The sequence below is a fragment of the Callorhinus ursinus genome, unplaced genomic scaffold (assembly GCF_003265705.2).
Source record: "Callorhinus ursinus isolate GAN/ISIS: 27379988/994484 unplaced genomic scaffold, GSC_fseal_2.0 scaffold18, whole genome shotgun sequence".
Classification (NCBI taxonomy): Eukaryota; Metazoa; Chordata; class Mammalia; order Carnivora; family Otariidae; genus Callorhinus; species Callorhinus ursinus.
This window is the reverse complement of record NW_027397080.1, coordinates 12,609,837-12,625,297: the sequence shown is the minus strand read 5'-3', so window position 1 is coordinate 12,625,297 and position 15,461 is coordinate 12,609,837. Positions and strand designations below refer to the sequence as shown.

Here is a 15,461-nt window from a genome sequence, read left to right as displayed (position 1 = left end):
AAAGAATAGCCAGTCGCAGGGCTTTGGACCTGAATTATAACTTCACGACAGGAACGAGATGGACTCGAGTATTTGTGCAGAATGACTAGCTCCTTTCAGACCTCCTGGGCATCCGGCTCCCAGAACTAAAGTCCTTTCTACTGCACCTTGGGAGTTGCGGGGGGGAGGGGGGGTCAGCCCCGGTGCATGGCGGGAGGTGTAGTCCTTTCCCTCCCCCGCTTTCCCAACTCACCCGCCTCAGAGGCCGCCTTCGCTTCATCTTTCCCAGCAAGCCCCGCGAGAGCTCCGGCTATTGATTGGCTGCGGCAGGAGCAGGCGGCTCGGCCGGCAGCGGTTACCCAGGGTTTCCGGTGCGAGGCCAGAGCGGGCGAAGCTGTCGGGAGGTCGGCAGTGAGGTGTGTGTCGCGGAGGCTGGGCGGACTGGGCGACCAGAAGGTCTGTGGGCCTGAACGTTCTCGGCCACTGGGGGAAATCATGCCGATTCCGCGCAAGGGCGCGGGCCGGGGGGACCGGGCTGGGGCCCGTGCGCATGCGCGGGCGGGCGGGGCGCGCGGGGCGTGGGTGGCTGCGCGCGCGGGGGGGGACCCACGTGGGGCCTGGGGGGCCGGGGGAGGGATGGGAATCGAGCGTCCCGCCACGTCAGTCTCCGGCCCTGAGCCTATCCCGCGCTCTGCCTGTGGTGAGGGGGCCGTGTAGTGCCGGGAAGCGGCTTCGAGAAAAAGGAGGCCTCGCCTGCCCTACTTCTGGAGCGGCGCCCCGACAACCTGCCTGGGCGCGCCGTGCTTCCCTGACCGGCCTGAGACAGAACCGTTGGCTCCCTCCGGTGAAAGCCAGCCAGTGTGTGCTAAGAAGCTTTGTGCACCCGGTATTGGGATTTTGGCTCCAACCTGTGAAGAATTTCGAAGTCTGGAAAATAGCGAGTGTGCTTGTTTCTATAGGATCTGCTCCCAGCCTAGCATTGCAAACCACAATGAAGAACCAAGACAAAAAGAATGGGGCTGCTAAGCAGTCGGGCAACACTTCCAACCCAAAAACCAACCCGGGGCAAGCGGAAGCAGGACCAGAGGGAACCCAGGGGCGGCCCAGCCAGCCGGCTCCTGCGACAGAAGCCGAAGGTTCCTCCAGCCAGGCTCCGGGGAAGACTGAGGGTGTGTGCCAGCTCTGCTTTCCAGCGGGCAGGGGGAGGAGTTTGTGGTGCGCCAGGGTAGCTTCTGGAGTTGGAGGCCTCTGCCGCTGTTTACCCAGGAAGGAGGAAATGTAGAATGAGAGGGCGACCGCGCTGAGTCTGTGTCACCCCCAGATCCCCATTTCCCGAGGTGGGGGGGACGTTGATATCGCCTCCCACTCTAAGCACGGGAACAGAAGTCTTGAGAGAAGGCTTTGACAGGGTTAAATCAGGTGGCAATCAAATGAAACATTCAACCAGCCAGCCCAGGTTATAAATACTACACACACACACACACACACACACACACACACACACACATTCACCAGTGGGTAACTGCTCTTCATATTGGAGGCCTTTCTGGAACTTTTTTTTTTTTAAGATTTTATTTATTTGTTTGACAGCACAAGTAGGCAGAGAGGGAGGCAGAGGGAGAGGGAGAAGCAGGCTCCCCGCTGAGCAGGACTCAATCCCAGGACCCTGGGATCATGACCTAAGCCGAAGGCAGCCGCTTAACCAACTGAGCCACCCAGGCGCCCCTGGAACTTTAATAGCCAGAAATAATTTTTGTGGGGAGGAGAAGGGGGATGGACTAGATGTTGAGCTTCAGGTACATGCCATCTCTATGTGCTGGTTGCTTTATTTCCTTGATTTCTTTCACACTCACAACAGACACGGTGGGCAGTAATGGGAAATAATTATATCATTTTATAGGTGAATAAACTGAGGCTTAAAGAAGGTAGGCAACGTTTAACCCAAACCAGTAAGTTTGGGCCTGAAAAATCCCAGCCAGTGGAATAACCATCTTGTTTCTTATTCTGCCCCTCATCCTGCCCTGCTGTAGGAGCACAAGCCAAAACTGCTCAGTCTGGGGCCCTCCGTGATGTCTCTGAGGAGCTGAGCCGCCAGTTGGAAGACATCCTGAGTACATACTGTGTGGACAACAATCAGGGGGGCCCAGGTGAGGATGGGGCACAGGGTGAGCCTGCTGAACCCGAAGATGCAGACAAGCCCCGGACCTATGCTTCGCGGAATGGGGAGCCTGAGCCAGAGACCCCGGTAGTCAATGGTGAGAAGGAGACCTCCAAGGGGGAGCCGGGCACAGATGAGATCCGGGCAAGTGACGAGGTCGGAGACCGAGATCACCGAAGGCCCCAGGAGAAGAAGAAAGCCAAGGGTCTGGGTGAGCAGAGGGCAGCTACTGGCGAGGCTGGTGAGGCGGGGGAGTTTGGACCTGACATTCCTTGGGCTAACCTGCTCTGCCAGGATTCAGAGGAAACTACTTTCCAGAGCAGCAAGTCACATTAGTTTGATCCAAGCCAGGCTTGCGGACCATAGAACAGAGGCATGTAGGTTGTTCACTGCACAGGGGCTTCTGGCCTTGGGAGTAGATGGGAACCAAAATCTACCCTGCTCCATCTTTGAGAAAATGGAGAGCAGGAGGCCTGTGTGGGCTCTTGTGTCAGCCAGCACTATTTCTAACCTGCTCTGTGAACTTGGGCAAGACCTTTTCCTTTCTGGTGCTTAGTTTTCGCTTGTCTACAGTAAGATTTGGACTAGACCAGGGTTGAAAAATAAGCCAAGTTAGGGGCGCCTGGGTGGCTCAGTCGTTAAGCATCTGCCTTCAGCTCAGGTCATAATCCCAGGGTCTTGGGATCCAGCCCTGCATCGGGCTCCCTGCTCGGCGGGAAGCCTGCTTCTCCCTCTCCCACTCCCCCTGCTTGTGTCCTCTCTCGCTGTGTCTCTCTCTGTCAAATAAATAAATAAAATCTTCAAAAAAAAGAAAAAGAAAAAGAAGCCAAGTTAGACAGGGGATCCTATGAGGACAATATGTTGCCTATTTCATCCAAAGGGGTGATTGCCCTCTGGTCCCAGCATGCTGATAGCATGTAACACTACAAGCTAAGTGTAGCCAGCCTTTTCTTTTCTTTTTTTTTTTTCCTGCCCCTTTTATGCAGAGTTACTTGAAATCTCTCTGGATTTTTAACAATTGGCAACTAATATGCTAGGAGGCAAACAAAACCCACGTGTGGGTTGGATCTGACCTGTGTGCCAATGCTTGCAGTCTCCACACTGATCTTTTGGGCCTCTTGGGGTTACACTTCAGGAGCTGGGTGCTGTGCTATGCACAGCAGCCCTCCAGGGAGACAGAAGGAAGAGCCCTTGACTCAGGCACAGACAGTGAGAGAAAGTTATGGGGGAGCAGGTAGTGTGAGTGTTAAAGAATCAAAGTTAAGTGATATACCCATGTCTTAGTCCTTACTTCCGCATTCTCTGCCTGTCATCCTAATTGAAAGATGGTTTTTTGTTTTTGTTGTTCCTTAATCTTGGGATCAAATATTGGAAGATGCATTCTTTTTAAAGTTCACTGTTTGGGAGGGAACAAATAAAAGTTCACTGTTTGGCTGCCTCTGTTGACAAGAGTTTAGTCGTTCCCAAGGAGACCTATTCCTTTTTTGCATCCATCCTTTTTCAGAAGGGCCTTCCCTGCGTCGACAAGTAGCACTTGGCCAGTGGGATGTCTTTTTTTCTCCTGCTGGTAGAGCAGGCAAGTTTTTTTCTCCCACCCCCAGTGTTCACCATGGAGTCTCCACATAGCCTCAGTCATTTGTCTGTCAAGCGGTTGTTGAGCACGTCCTCTGAGATGGGCACTAGGGACAGTACCAGGCAGCACTGGGGTGACAGGAATAGGCAGAAGTGAGTTAGCGGCCACCCTCATGAAGCACACGGTCTGACGGGATGGCAGCCAGTTCAACAAACAATATAAAGTATAATGGTGGAGGGCTGCCTCGAGGCCTAGGAGTGTAAGCGGGGGCCTGGGGAGAGCCCCAGAGAAAGGGGTCCATGCTTTCGCTCCCTGTGCTTTGCAGGGAAGGAGATCACGTTGCTGATGCAGACACTGAACACGCTGAGCACCCCAGAGGAGAAGCTCGCAGCTCTGTGCAAGAAGTATGCCGAACTGGTCAGTTCTCCCCCTTCTCCTTGCACCCGCCCTGTCTCGGAAAGTCAGCAGGCCACCTGGCATGGGGTTGAGGGTGCAGGGGCAAGTGGGTAGCTTAATTCCTGTTCAGCCTCTCTCTTGAGTCTTTTCCACATCTGTTAGTGGGGAGTCAAGTCCCAGCTGGCCTCTTCCAGGCCGACTGTGAGAGGAGACCCTTCACGTTCCAGTGGTAGAACCCTGGCTTCTGGCCCCAGTCCAAGATAGCACATCATCTCACACCTGTGTGCCTCAGTGTGCGTCTTCCCAAAATGTGGAAATGCACAGCGCCGTCCTCACACTTAGAATTAGCGCTGGTCATGTGATATTCTCTAATCCGAATCTTTCCCTGTTTGTTTAAAATGTCCGTTTGATCAAATCAGGGTCTAGAGGAGGTCCATTTAATGCATTGGGTCCTTAAAACTGTTTTTCCTTTTACTCCAAAACAGGCTTCATCTTACTGCCAACCTTTTTCTCATGACATTGACATATTGCAGATCGGTTGTCCTGTAGGGTGCCTCACTTTCTCGCTTTGTGGTGGCAATTAATTTGTTCCTTTATCTCCTTAGTTCCTGTAGATAAAGTGGAAATTAGCTCTAGAAGCTTGATCCAATCCAAGTTCAACACTTTTGATAAGAGCTCTTCATAAGTGGTACTCTATAGAGAAACACAGTGTGCTCCTCCCACTTTCAGTGATGGAAGCTTGCCCGCCGGGTTCAGGTGGGGCCACCCAGGTTTCTCCCTTGTTAGGTTGCCATCAGAATTTGAATGAATGGGTTCATCCGGGGTCATTTCCTGACTACTTATTTTTAATTTCTTTCACTTTATTCACATTTATTAGCTGGAATTCTCCTATGGGGAATTTTTCTCATTTGTAAAATTGGGAAAATCACACCTGCCTGGTGGGGTGATTATAACGATCAAATAAAGGACAGGATACGAAAAAGATACCACCCCTTCAGAGCGAGCCAGGGAAGGACTGTTGAAGGGAGGAGTAGCTGAGTCACTGGAGTGATGCTCTCAAGTAGACGAGGAGGGGAGGGCCAGAGCGGGAGGGCGGGCTGTGGTAGGAAGCGTGGCTGCGTCCTGGTGACTGGAGGAGAAGGCAGCTGGAGGTGGGTGGGCAGAGGTGGAGCTTCTGCCCCTGTGCCTCTGGTTGCTACCATTCTCAGCGAGATGAGAAGGCTAGTTGTTGCTGGGGCGGAGGAGAGTTGAAAAAGGAGGACGACGAAACACTTCTGTGGACTAACGGAAGGAATATCGTCGGGCCGCGTGGCAGACAAGGCTCTGCCCCAGAGGGGTGGTCGCGAACTTCAAGTGAGATTCTTCAGGCAAGGCTGCTTCAGTGCGGTGCAGAGGAATCAGAAGGCTGGTGTATCAGGGTTGGAGTTCTGCTACGGCAAAGGGGCAAGAGAGTTGAGGGTATAAGAAATCAAGGACAGGTAAGAAGGTCAGTGATTATTTAAAGGAGAGTTCAAGGAAAGTGGAAGGATGATTGGGTCATTGGGTTGGAGGTCCACTATGGTAGACTTTCTGGGACCAAAGGCATTGGGAAGGAACTAGAACGATAGGTGATAGTGGTCCTGCCCTGGGATGAGATAATGGAGGTGCATGTGCTTCTGGGTAATGACAAAGCCTGGATCTCACTGTCCAGGACAGGAACCGCGAGCTAATTGAAATGTGGCTAAGTCTGGATTTGGGTGTGCTCCGAGCGTAAGATACACATTGGATTTCAAACACCTGAGGAAAGGGGAAGAATAAAGTACGCAAATTTTTTACATTGGTTGCAGGTTGAATATTATAATAGTAGATACTAGATTAAATAAATATTAATGTGGCCACTGGAAGAGTTGTCATTACATAATTGAGTCACACTGTATCCGCGTTGAATGGGCTCACAGGAGGGTAGCTGCTCTGGGGGGGAGGACAGGGTCTGAGGAGGAGGTTCAGATCTGTCCATAATGAAAAGGCCAAAATGATAACAGCAATCACAGTGAGGAGAGAAATGGTGCAGAGTCTCGGAGCAGTGAGAGGGAATGACGGGGGTCTGTGGAGTACAAGAAGGGGTGGTGGGGGTCTCATCTGAGGGCATGAGTGTCCCAAGAGGTGAGAGTCTTGAGAACTTTGTCTCTGGTCAGAGCAGGGAGAAGCTGGGGTCTGCAACCTCTGCAGCCCTGCTTTTCCCGAGGGCCCGTTTCTGTATCCCTGCCACGGGGCCCTCGGGGTTGTCGGAGAGGTGCGAATCACCTGCACGGTGTCCAGCTGGAACCGTTAACTGGAGTCGGGAGAGGGCCTGGGTCCCCGGGGAAGAGCCCCACACGGCACTTGCTTGCCTTGCCTGTCCTCAGCTGGAGGAGCACCGGAACTCCCAGAAGCAGATGAAGCTGCTGCAGAAGAAGCAGAGCCAGCTGCTGCAGGAGAAGGACCACCTGCGTGGGGAGCACAGCAAGGCCGTCCTGGCCCGCAGCAAGCTGGAGAGCCTGTGCCGTGAGCTCCAGCGTCACAACCGCTCACTCAAGGTGGGCCGGCCCCTGAGACTCGCCTTCCCTTGACTTCCACTCTTCTTCGGTGGGCTTTCCCCCTTAAAAAGTAGCACGGGCTTTCCCCAGAGACATCGGTGTCCCCGGTAACGCCCCTACCTTAGCGGCAGCTTCTTAGAACCCCTTGACCCATACTCGTGTCCGGTAAATGAAGGCTGAGGTGCTGAGGGAGCCCGGGAGGCAGGCCTTCCGTATTGTCCAGTTTGCTGGCAGGCAGCTCCTCTCCCAGCCTTGGTCGGTCTGGAATGCTGGGACTTTTCGTCCCGCTTCTCCGGGGGTGGGGTCAGTCTGGTTAAAGCCCAGTCACTGCTATGACTCTGGATCCTTTGTCTATTTCTTACAAATTTGGATCAGCAAATATATGGTATTTTGCAATGTATTTTGCTCATTTTTAGTTTGACAGCATTTCAACTTTAAACTTGGTATGAGAGATTCAGAGGTGACGAAAGTCTAGCAGATTAAAAGTGACAGTTGCCCACCCTCCTCAACCCCAGTGTCCATCAGAAACCACTGGGAAGTCCACCTACTTAAACACGAGTTCAAGTACAGCCTGCAGACTTGCCTGCGTCTGTACGCGCTCCCGCGTGGGGTTCTATATAAACGGAGCGGTCGTACGTGTATCGTTTCACATCCCCTTCGGTCTTCTCGCTTCCCAGAGTGAGTGCGTAGCTCTCTTTCTCAGTTTATTTAGGGCTGTCTCATTCTGTTTGACAGCATTGTTGTATGCATATACGGTATTTTATCAGTGCCCCAGTTAAGGAATTGCGTTCTAAGTTTACACTACTACATACATAGAGCTACAGTGGAAGTTCTAGTTATGTATATATCCGTGGCTCATTGTATACAATTTCTCCACAAGATAAACCTCAGAAGTGAAATGTTTGGGTCAAGGATTGTGCACATTGTAAATTTTAATAGATTTTGCCAGATTGCCTTCCCACCAATAGTGTGTGCATGCCTAATTCTGCACAGTCTTGCCAGCCCTGGGTACTACTGTCAGGAGTGGGGGTGAGAGGTGAGAAATGAAAGTGCAGAAGCAAGTCTACTTAACCTGAGGTCTGGAAGAATGGGCTTTGGGAGATCCAGGTTCCTCTAGAATGCCTGCATCATTCTAGGGAGAGAACCTCTCCCTTGCTGTCACGATAGAGGGGTCCATTGGGAGCCCCATCGCAGGACATCTTGGAACCTGGCCGCTCCTCACTCTGAGAGCAGAGAGGGTTGTCAGTACAGACCATGGCTGGCTGGGGAGCTGTGGCTGATGGAGCTGGCGCTGACTTCTCTGCCCAGGAAGAAGGCGTGCAGCGGGCCCGGGAGGAAGAGGAGAAACGCAAGGAGGTGACCTCACACTTCCAGGTGACGCTGAACGACATTCAGCTGCAGATGGAACAGCACAATGAGCGTAACTCCAAGCTGCGCCAGGAGAACATGGAGCTGGCAGAGAGGCTCAAGAAGCTGATCGAGCAGTACGAGCTCCGGGAGGAGGTAAGGAGTCCTGCACAGCCACCACCCACCTCCAGGCCATCTTTCCTTTCCTATTAGGAACGTAGGTGACGTCCCCACGTGCCTTTCCTCAGCTGCTTTGATCTTTGAAGCCACACTGAGTCCACCGCCTCTTGCTGTCTCACATGCTCCCGGCCCCCAGGGCCCCTCCGGCAGTTAGGAGTGCCTTGGAATTCGCACATCTAGTCTGGGTCTATAGATGGGGCAGATCTTTGCCAACGGAGCTAAGCTGTTGTGTTGGTGGAGGTGTCGTTTTTGTCCTTTCTTCCCATTTACAAGGGAGTCGGGCTACAAAAGTGAGGGTGGTTAGCCCAGCGGAGTGACCTGGGGCCGGAGGTTTGAATGTATTTATTACTTGACTTCCTGGGAGCTGATTTCATCCCTCTGCCCACCCAGGACTGACTGGAGAGAAACAAGGTGAGATTGGGAAGTAGACCTCCCAGGGACGAGGGGCCCAAGTGCTGTGGAACATGAGGAGTCCAGCGTGTCAGAGTGAGATGGGAGGCTGGGCAGGGGACCCTGGTCTCTGCAGATGGAACGTCTCTGTAGCCGCCACGCCTCCCTCAGAAAGGGAGCTGCTGACAGGTGGCCCTCCCACCATGCTTTCCTGCAGCATATCGACAAAGTCTTCAAACACAAGGACCTGCAGCAGCAGCTGGTGGATGCCAAGCTCCAGCAGGCCCAAGAGATGCTGAAAGAGGCAGAGGAGAGGCACCAGCGGGAGAAGGATTTTGTGAGGCTTGGGCCCTGAGGGTGGGGAGTCTGGGAGGAGGCAGGTTGGATTCTGGCTCAGCACATAGTCAGTTTTGTCAGGGAGAGGTTGCCGCCTGGCCAGACCAGGACGTTGCTTCCTCAGACAGCAGTCAGAGAGCAGGAAGCTTCAGTGGGTCCTGGGGCATATGGCTAAAAAAGACCAAACAGCCCCTAGGGGCTTCTGATAGGATCTGGGGTCCTGTCTTGGAAATAGCTCCTCAAAGAGGCAGTGGAGTCCCAGAGGATGTGCGAGCTGATGAAGCAGCAGGAGACCCACCTGAAGCAGCAGGTGAGACAGAGTGGGTCCTGATCCTGTGCCTCTTGAGGTCCCCTCACTGGGCCCCATCCTGGGGGAGGGAAATGAGACCCTCGTTCTAGGACCACCTTGACTGCTGTGTGACCTTGCTGAGCCTTTGTTCTCTCTGGACCCGCCCAGCACCTGTGGTGGTGACCAGGTGGCTAGGTGAGCTTGAAGGACTTCGTTCCTAGTTGGAAGTGTGCTGCTTTTGAGGAGGCAGGGACGGAGCGGTTGTTTTTAATTACATTAATTGTACTTAATTTCAGAAGAAAAGTTTGAAAACATACATAGAGGCAAAATATGTCACCCCAAATCCTGCTTTCTAGGCTTAACATTTTGGATTCTGTCCTTCCAAATACATAGTTTTTGTTTTGTTTTAAAGAAAAATGGTATCTCAAGTGCCTGAGTGGCTCAGTCGGTTAAGTGTCTGCCTTCAGCTCAGGTTGTGATCCCAGGGTGCTGGGATCGAGCCCCAAGTCCGACTCCCTGCTCGGTGGGGAGCATGCTTCTCCCTCTCCCTCCACCACTCCCCCTGCCTATGCTCTCTCGCTCTGTCAAATAAGTAAAATCGTTTAAAAAAAGAAAAGAAAAATGGTATCTCAATAGAATTGTTGGGTCCGAGGTCCAAGGTTGGGTCTGTGTTAACCAGAAGTGCCCTCCAGAGAAGCCTAATCTTATCTCGGCTTCTTTCTCACCCAGCTGGCCCTATACACAGAGAAGTTTGAGGAATTCCAGAACACTCTTTCCAAAAGCAGTGAGGTGTTCACCACATTCAAACAGGAGATGGAGAAGGTAACAGTGTCCAGGCTGGGTGTGGCTGCAGGGGCACACTGGGCCTGTCTTCCAGAAGCCCCAGCCCCTGGGGTGCCTCCTGGGGAGCTGTTTACAGTAACAGTGTGATTGATACCAAGGGTGGGCTGTAAGGAGAGATCCGAGCCTTTCCCCACCTCTCGAGGAAGCATCACTGATACGTGCGTCCTCCAGGTTGTCCTGGAGAAGGGGCAGCCTTGTCATTCCTTGGTGGTGGTGGCGGCGGCATTTACCTTGAGATGTCCCAAGGTGGCACCAAAGGCACTGTGCCCGTAATACCTTGTCCTCTTAGGACTGTTCCCCACCTTGGACATACAGATGCACAGATGACAGATGCACAGATGGTCTCGCCCCCTGACAGTTTCCTTCTTTCTGTCCCATAACCCAGATGACCAAGAAGATCAAGAAGCTGGAGAAAGAAACCACCATGTACCGGTCCCGGTGGGAAAGCAGCAACAAGGCCCTGCTTGAGATGGCTGAGGAGGTGGGCTGCGTGTGCTCTGCAGCTGGAGGGGGGAGGGCAGTTTTTGAGTGTTGGGCCCTTTCCTCTGCATCCTACCAGTAAGTCATGCAGGTGGCCTGAGATGGCACTGGGACTTACGTGTCTGTCTGTCCAAAGGCACTGCCAACTGGGAGATGGTGAGCCCAGTGGTAGGTCTGCAGTAGAAGCAAAGAGAACAGATGGAAGAAAGAAATACAGGAACCGAAAAACCAAGGAGTATCAATGGTGCACACAGTTCATATGCAGAGTAGCTCAGCTAATTTGATTTCATGGTTTGAGATGGAAAAGAGAGGAACTAATTGCTAGAGTAGCTACTATATACTAGACCTTCCTAAATGTTTTAGGTAATGGCAGTTCATTGAACCTTCTCAAGATCTTTGAGTTGATGTTAGCCTTTTTTTTTTTTTTTTAAAGATTTATCTATCTAGGGGCACCTGGGTGGCTCAGTTGGTAAAGCATCTGACATCTGACTTCGGCTTAGGTCATGATCTCAGGGTCCTGGGATCACCCCAAGTTGAGCTCCCCATTCAGTGGGGAGTCGGCTTGTCTCTCTGCCCCTCAGCCCCTCCCCGCCCTTGTGTACATGTGCATGCACTCTCAAATAAATAAAACCTTAAGAAATATATTTGTTTGAGAGAAAGCGTGTGTGCAGGTGCATGTGTGAGCAGAGGGGAGAGGCATAGGGTTGGGGAGAGGAGAGAATCTCAGGCAGGCTCCTTGCTGAGCACAGAACCTGACGTGGGGCTCCATCTTGCGACCCTGAGATCATGACCTGAGCCGAAATCAAGAGTCGGACGCTTAACCGATTGAGCCATCCAGGCACCCCAGTAGGCCATTTTAACAGATAAGAAAAAGGTCCTACTTTGTGTTATCTGGCAGATAAGTGGAGAAATAAGTTGTCTTCAAGCCACGCCCCTTCTCGGTGCCACACTGCCCCCCTACCAGCAGCCATGTCTTGGCACACACCAGGGCTGTTTCACTAGGAAGGGACCAGCTCTTGGCTCTGGTCTGCTCCCAGTATCATTCAAGTGTGAATGTTTTCTACCACGTGACTCTGTGGGGTGGGGGCTTGATGGTGTGGCACTGAGGCCCCATTTCTCTCCCTAGAAAACACTCCGGGACAAAGAGCTGGAGGGCCTACAGGTGAAAATCCAGCGGCTGGAGAAGCTGTGCCGGGCGCTGCAGACAGAGCGCAACGACCTGAACAAAAGGGTACAGGACCTGAGTGCTGGTGGCCAGGGCTCCCTCCCTGATGGCGGCCCTGAGCGAAGACCAGAGGCTGCAACCGCCTCCAGGGATCAGGGTTGTGAGGGTCCTGGGGCCCAGTCACCGAGCTCCCCGAGGGTCACAGAAGCTCTTTGCTGCCCTGGAGCAGCGAGCACAGAAATGCCCGGCCAAGCAGGGCCCCAGGAGTCCACCTCCACCACCGCCTAGGGAACCTGGCACGGGGGGCGTGCTGGGAACGGAGCAAGCAGCCCAGCCAGGCCTGGCCCAGGCAAGGCTCCCACCGCTAGGCAGTCCAGTGCTGAGGCCCAGGGTGCTCCGACCTGGCTGACATCTGACACTTTGCAGTTCTGGATTTTGTGGGTCAGTTTTCCATACGTATGGCATATGTGCAAGGCCTCCTACATTTCTATATCTAAGTGGAACATGGGCTTGCACTGGAGGTGGGGGTGTGCACGGGTGAAGTCACTGGCTCTTCTGTGAGCTGAAGAGTCTTAAAGAGGAGCTGCCATCTGTAACTGCTGTCACAGTGAGCTGGCAGGACAAGTGACTTGAGCATTCCCCTGTCTGACTTGAGGCTCAGATCCCCCCCCTTCCTGCCCTTCAGGGTTTGTGACAAATGACACACTCAGGCCTTGACTGTGTTTCCCTCGTTAGCAGGGCTTGGGCAGCTCTGGCTTTCCTAGCTCCCCTGGAAGCTCCTTTGCTTCTCTTAACCTGGAGAAGGGGGTCCCTGGGCAGGGCCTGCAGAGCTGGGGATCCAGCTGCTGTCCTGCTTTGGACGGGGGACCTGGAGAAAGTTGCTGTGGGCTGGTACACGGTTAGGGAGCCCTCAGGTGATGCCAGGACCAGGCCGGCGATGCTTTTCAGTAGCCTTATCATTCACAGGTGCCTCTCTAGCCTGCACAAATGATTGACAAGACATCACCCAAAGGATGCTTTCTGAAGGTTTCTGTTTTTTGTTTTTGTTTTGCACATGACAGTGTGTGTATTGATCTGAGGAAGAAGGAGGGGTTGCTGGCGCAGTTGGCCTCCAGTGCCCCCCACCCTCAACACCCCACCTGGTATCTTTGCCACGTTGGTGCTGAGCTTTCCTGTTGGTGAAATCAGATTGCGGTTAGGAGGAAGAGAAGGGCATCTGATGGTTTTGCCACAAGCTTGCCTATGTGTTTCAGTCCTGGGAGGCCACTGCTGATGCCCATCACCGCTGTCTCCATGTGGCAGTTGCTGGGCCCCGTGCCCAACTGTCCCCTTGGCTTTTAGGAGTCTGTTTCTGCTTCTAACCCCACCGTTAATGTGCAATCCTTGAGATTTGCCCTGGTCCCATTGCCTAAAGAATAAGCTGAAGTATGTCCTTGATATCTCAGTTCCTGTGTGGAAGCCCCTAGCTCTTGTCTGACAGCTGAGGGACAGAGTGAGACTTGACAGTTGATGAGCCTCAGAAATCCGCAGGACGGCTGCAGATACTTGGGTCTGGTGCCCCCACACTCCCCCAGTACTTGCTGCTCTAGACTGAAAGTTTTGCCAGTTGCATATTCATCAGTCTGTACAGAGCAATTTTCTGGAACAACTGAATGAGGCACGGGTTGGGAAGCTGGGCTCTGGTGGGCTTGAGGTCCTACACCCGCCTCTAGCCAGGCCTCGGCTGCAGTGTAGCTGAGGGAGCTGTGGACCTACAGGCACAGGATGGTGGAGCTTTGGTTTCTTGCTGGATTTCCTTGAAGCTAGTTCATTATCCTGCAGGTCTGTTCGTCTTCAACAACCAGCCCGCTCTCCATGCCTTTCACTTCAGTCCCTCACATAAACAGGTTCATGAAGGGTGCTAAGTGCGCGTGAAACATGTTAACGACTTAGACCAGAGATGGCACGGGAACGGCACACCGTTTTTCCTCTGCCCCCATGGCAGGAAGCAGTGCTTGGCCTCGGAGTCTTTCCCGCTAATCCCTGCTGTAGCCTGCTCTCAGGACCCCCCTGGCAGCCAGGAGGAGTGTTGAGACCTATTTGCCATCCCTGGCTGAGCTCCTGCTCTCCTGTGAACAAGTGTTTCCCTAAGATCTTGCCCTCTGAAATTGCTATATCTGGAATGGTCCCTGGATCTGCCGTGTCCTTCCCCAATAAGGCCTTCTTCCCCCCTCCCCTCCCCGCCCTCCCCCCCCCCCCCCCCCCCCCGGCCTTGTGTCAGGCTGAGACACACACAAACTGCCAACCACGTACAGGCTGTGCTGCACTCTGGAAGCGCAGGGAAGAGGCAAGCTTCTGCCTGCCCGGTTTCAAGAGCAGGAGGCCTGCAGTAGCCCACACGATTGCCTTGCTTGCTTCAGCTACCTCGTAGAGCCCGTGGGGTTGAGGGGGACGGCTGTGGGAGCCCGGGGTGGTGGTGTGGGGGACCACGGCATAGCCGCCCCTAGAGAGCCAGTCTAGTTACCGTGGGGCTGCAGTGAGCAAGGTGGCCCCAGCCAGGCTTCCTGCATCCAAAATCCAGGCCCTGGGCAAGTAGAACCTTTGCCCTCAGCTCTAGCCGTGTCTAGGCGTACAGGCCAGCTACAGTTAAGGCTCCCACTGTCCCTCTCCCTCTTCTCTCCATTGACCAAATCACACTAATCACTACAGCTGTTCTGCTTGTTCTGCTTTCCAAAGTCCGCCCAGGTACCTGGGGCCGCCCTTGCCAGCCATGAGCCCGGGCCAGACGCAGGGAAGGTGGCCTATCTGGATGAAGGCCAGTATCTTCCTCACTAGGGCAGGGCCCGAGCACATGACCTCAGTTTTAGGACCAAGAGCTGTGTTGGATTCTTAGGTTGCTAGCGTTTCCTCCAGGGGACCATTGCCGGTGAGGCTCACCGCCCAGAGCCCTTGGCCCTGCTGACGTAATGTGTGCCCCGGACCTTGCTGGGCTGAGAGCCTCATGTACACCAGGTTCCCGAGAGGTATCGGCAGCACTTAGCTTTCATTTGTTTTCCATGAGGTTTTTGGACCATGGGCTGAGCTCAGGCACTTTCTGTAAGAGGATGTTCTGTCTGTAAAGATGGTTATCTCCGCTCCCATTTCAGTGGCCCTGCTGAGGGCCGACCGAGAGGCCAGTGGAACTGCCCTGGTGGCTGTGGGGGAGGCCAAAGCCTACTGAGCTGATTCTCCAGCTGCTGCCCCAGGCCTCCCACCTGAGCAGCGCAGAGGCGGCCGCCCCAGGGACAGCCGGGCACCTGCCTGGGGGAGGGGTGCTGCCTTCTGTCCCTGTAACTGCTTCCCATATGGCCCGACCTGGCCACCCAGATTTGTTTTAAAGCTGTGCTGACAGCCTTTTTTGGTCTCCTTTTGGTATTCACAACAGCCAGGGACTTGATTTTGATGTATTTTAAACCACGTTAAATAAAGAGTCTGTTGCCTTACTTGTTTCTCTCCTGACCTTTGTGGTCATTTGGTGCTTCTGGATCCACCTAGCCATCGCTGACTTGTCTGGATCTGTTGCAGAGCCTTTGGCTGTGCCATATCGTGCATCTTCCAGAGTGCCGCCTGCCTGCCAGGTCACCACAGGCAAATTCACTTGAGCTGCCTGAGCAGAGCCCGGGGCACATTTGGCAAGATGCTCAGATACATAGAAGCATCAGCTTTCTTTCATTCAATGAAAAGTTGCCCCTGCCCCATGAAGGGTCAGGATAGTGATGAAGAAAAGATACTTTTTTTTTGAGCGCTCCCTG

At 53.5% G+C, this 15,461-nt stretch overlaps 1 protein-coding gene across 4 annotated transcripts; it reads left to right on the top strand.

The window, feature by feature from the left end:
• Window positions 1–276: 276 nt before the first annotated feature.
• On the top strand, window positions 277–15,152 carry TXLNA (taxilin alpha). Of its 4 annotated transcripts, none has more exons than XM_025856347.2 (11): window positions 277–395; window positions 939–1,148; window positions 2,010–2,348; window positions 4,036–4,127; window positions 6,491–6,661; window positions 7,970–8,164; window positions 8,796–8,915; window positions 9,150–9,224; window positions 9,933–10,025; window positions 10,432–10,527; window positions 11,653–15,152. In XM_025856347.2, exons 2-11 carry the CDS (start codon window positions 971–973, stop codon window positions 11,977–11,979), a joined length of 1,686 nt encoding a protein of 561 aa, XP_025712132.1. In that variant the 5' UTR covers window positions 277–395; window positions 939–970; the 3' UTR covers window positions 11,980–15,152. The 4 variants fall into 4 exon arrangements, 3 of the variants coding, with proteins under 3 accessions (XP_025712132.1, XP_025712131.1, XP_073759114.1); XR_012381313.1 differs by lacking the exon at window positions 11,653–15,152 and adding an exon at window positions 9,372–9,398 and having other exon boundaries at window positions 292–435; XM_025856346.2 differs by having other exon boundaries at window positions 292–435.
• The last annotated feature ends 309 nt before the right edge of the window (window positions 15,153–15,461 follow it).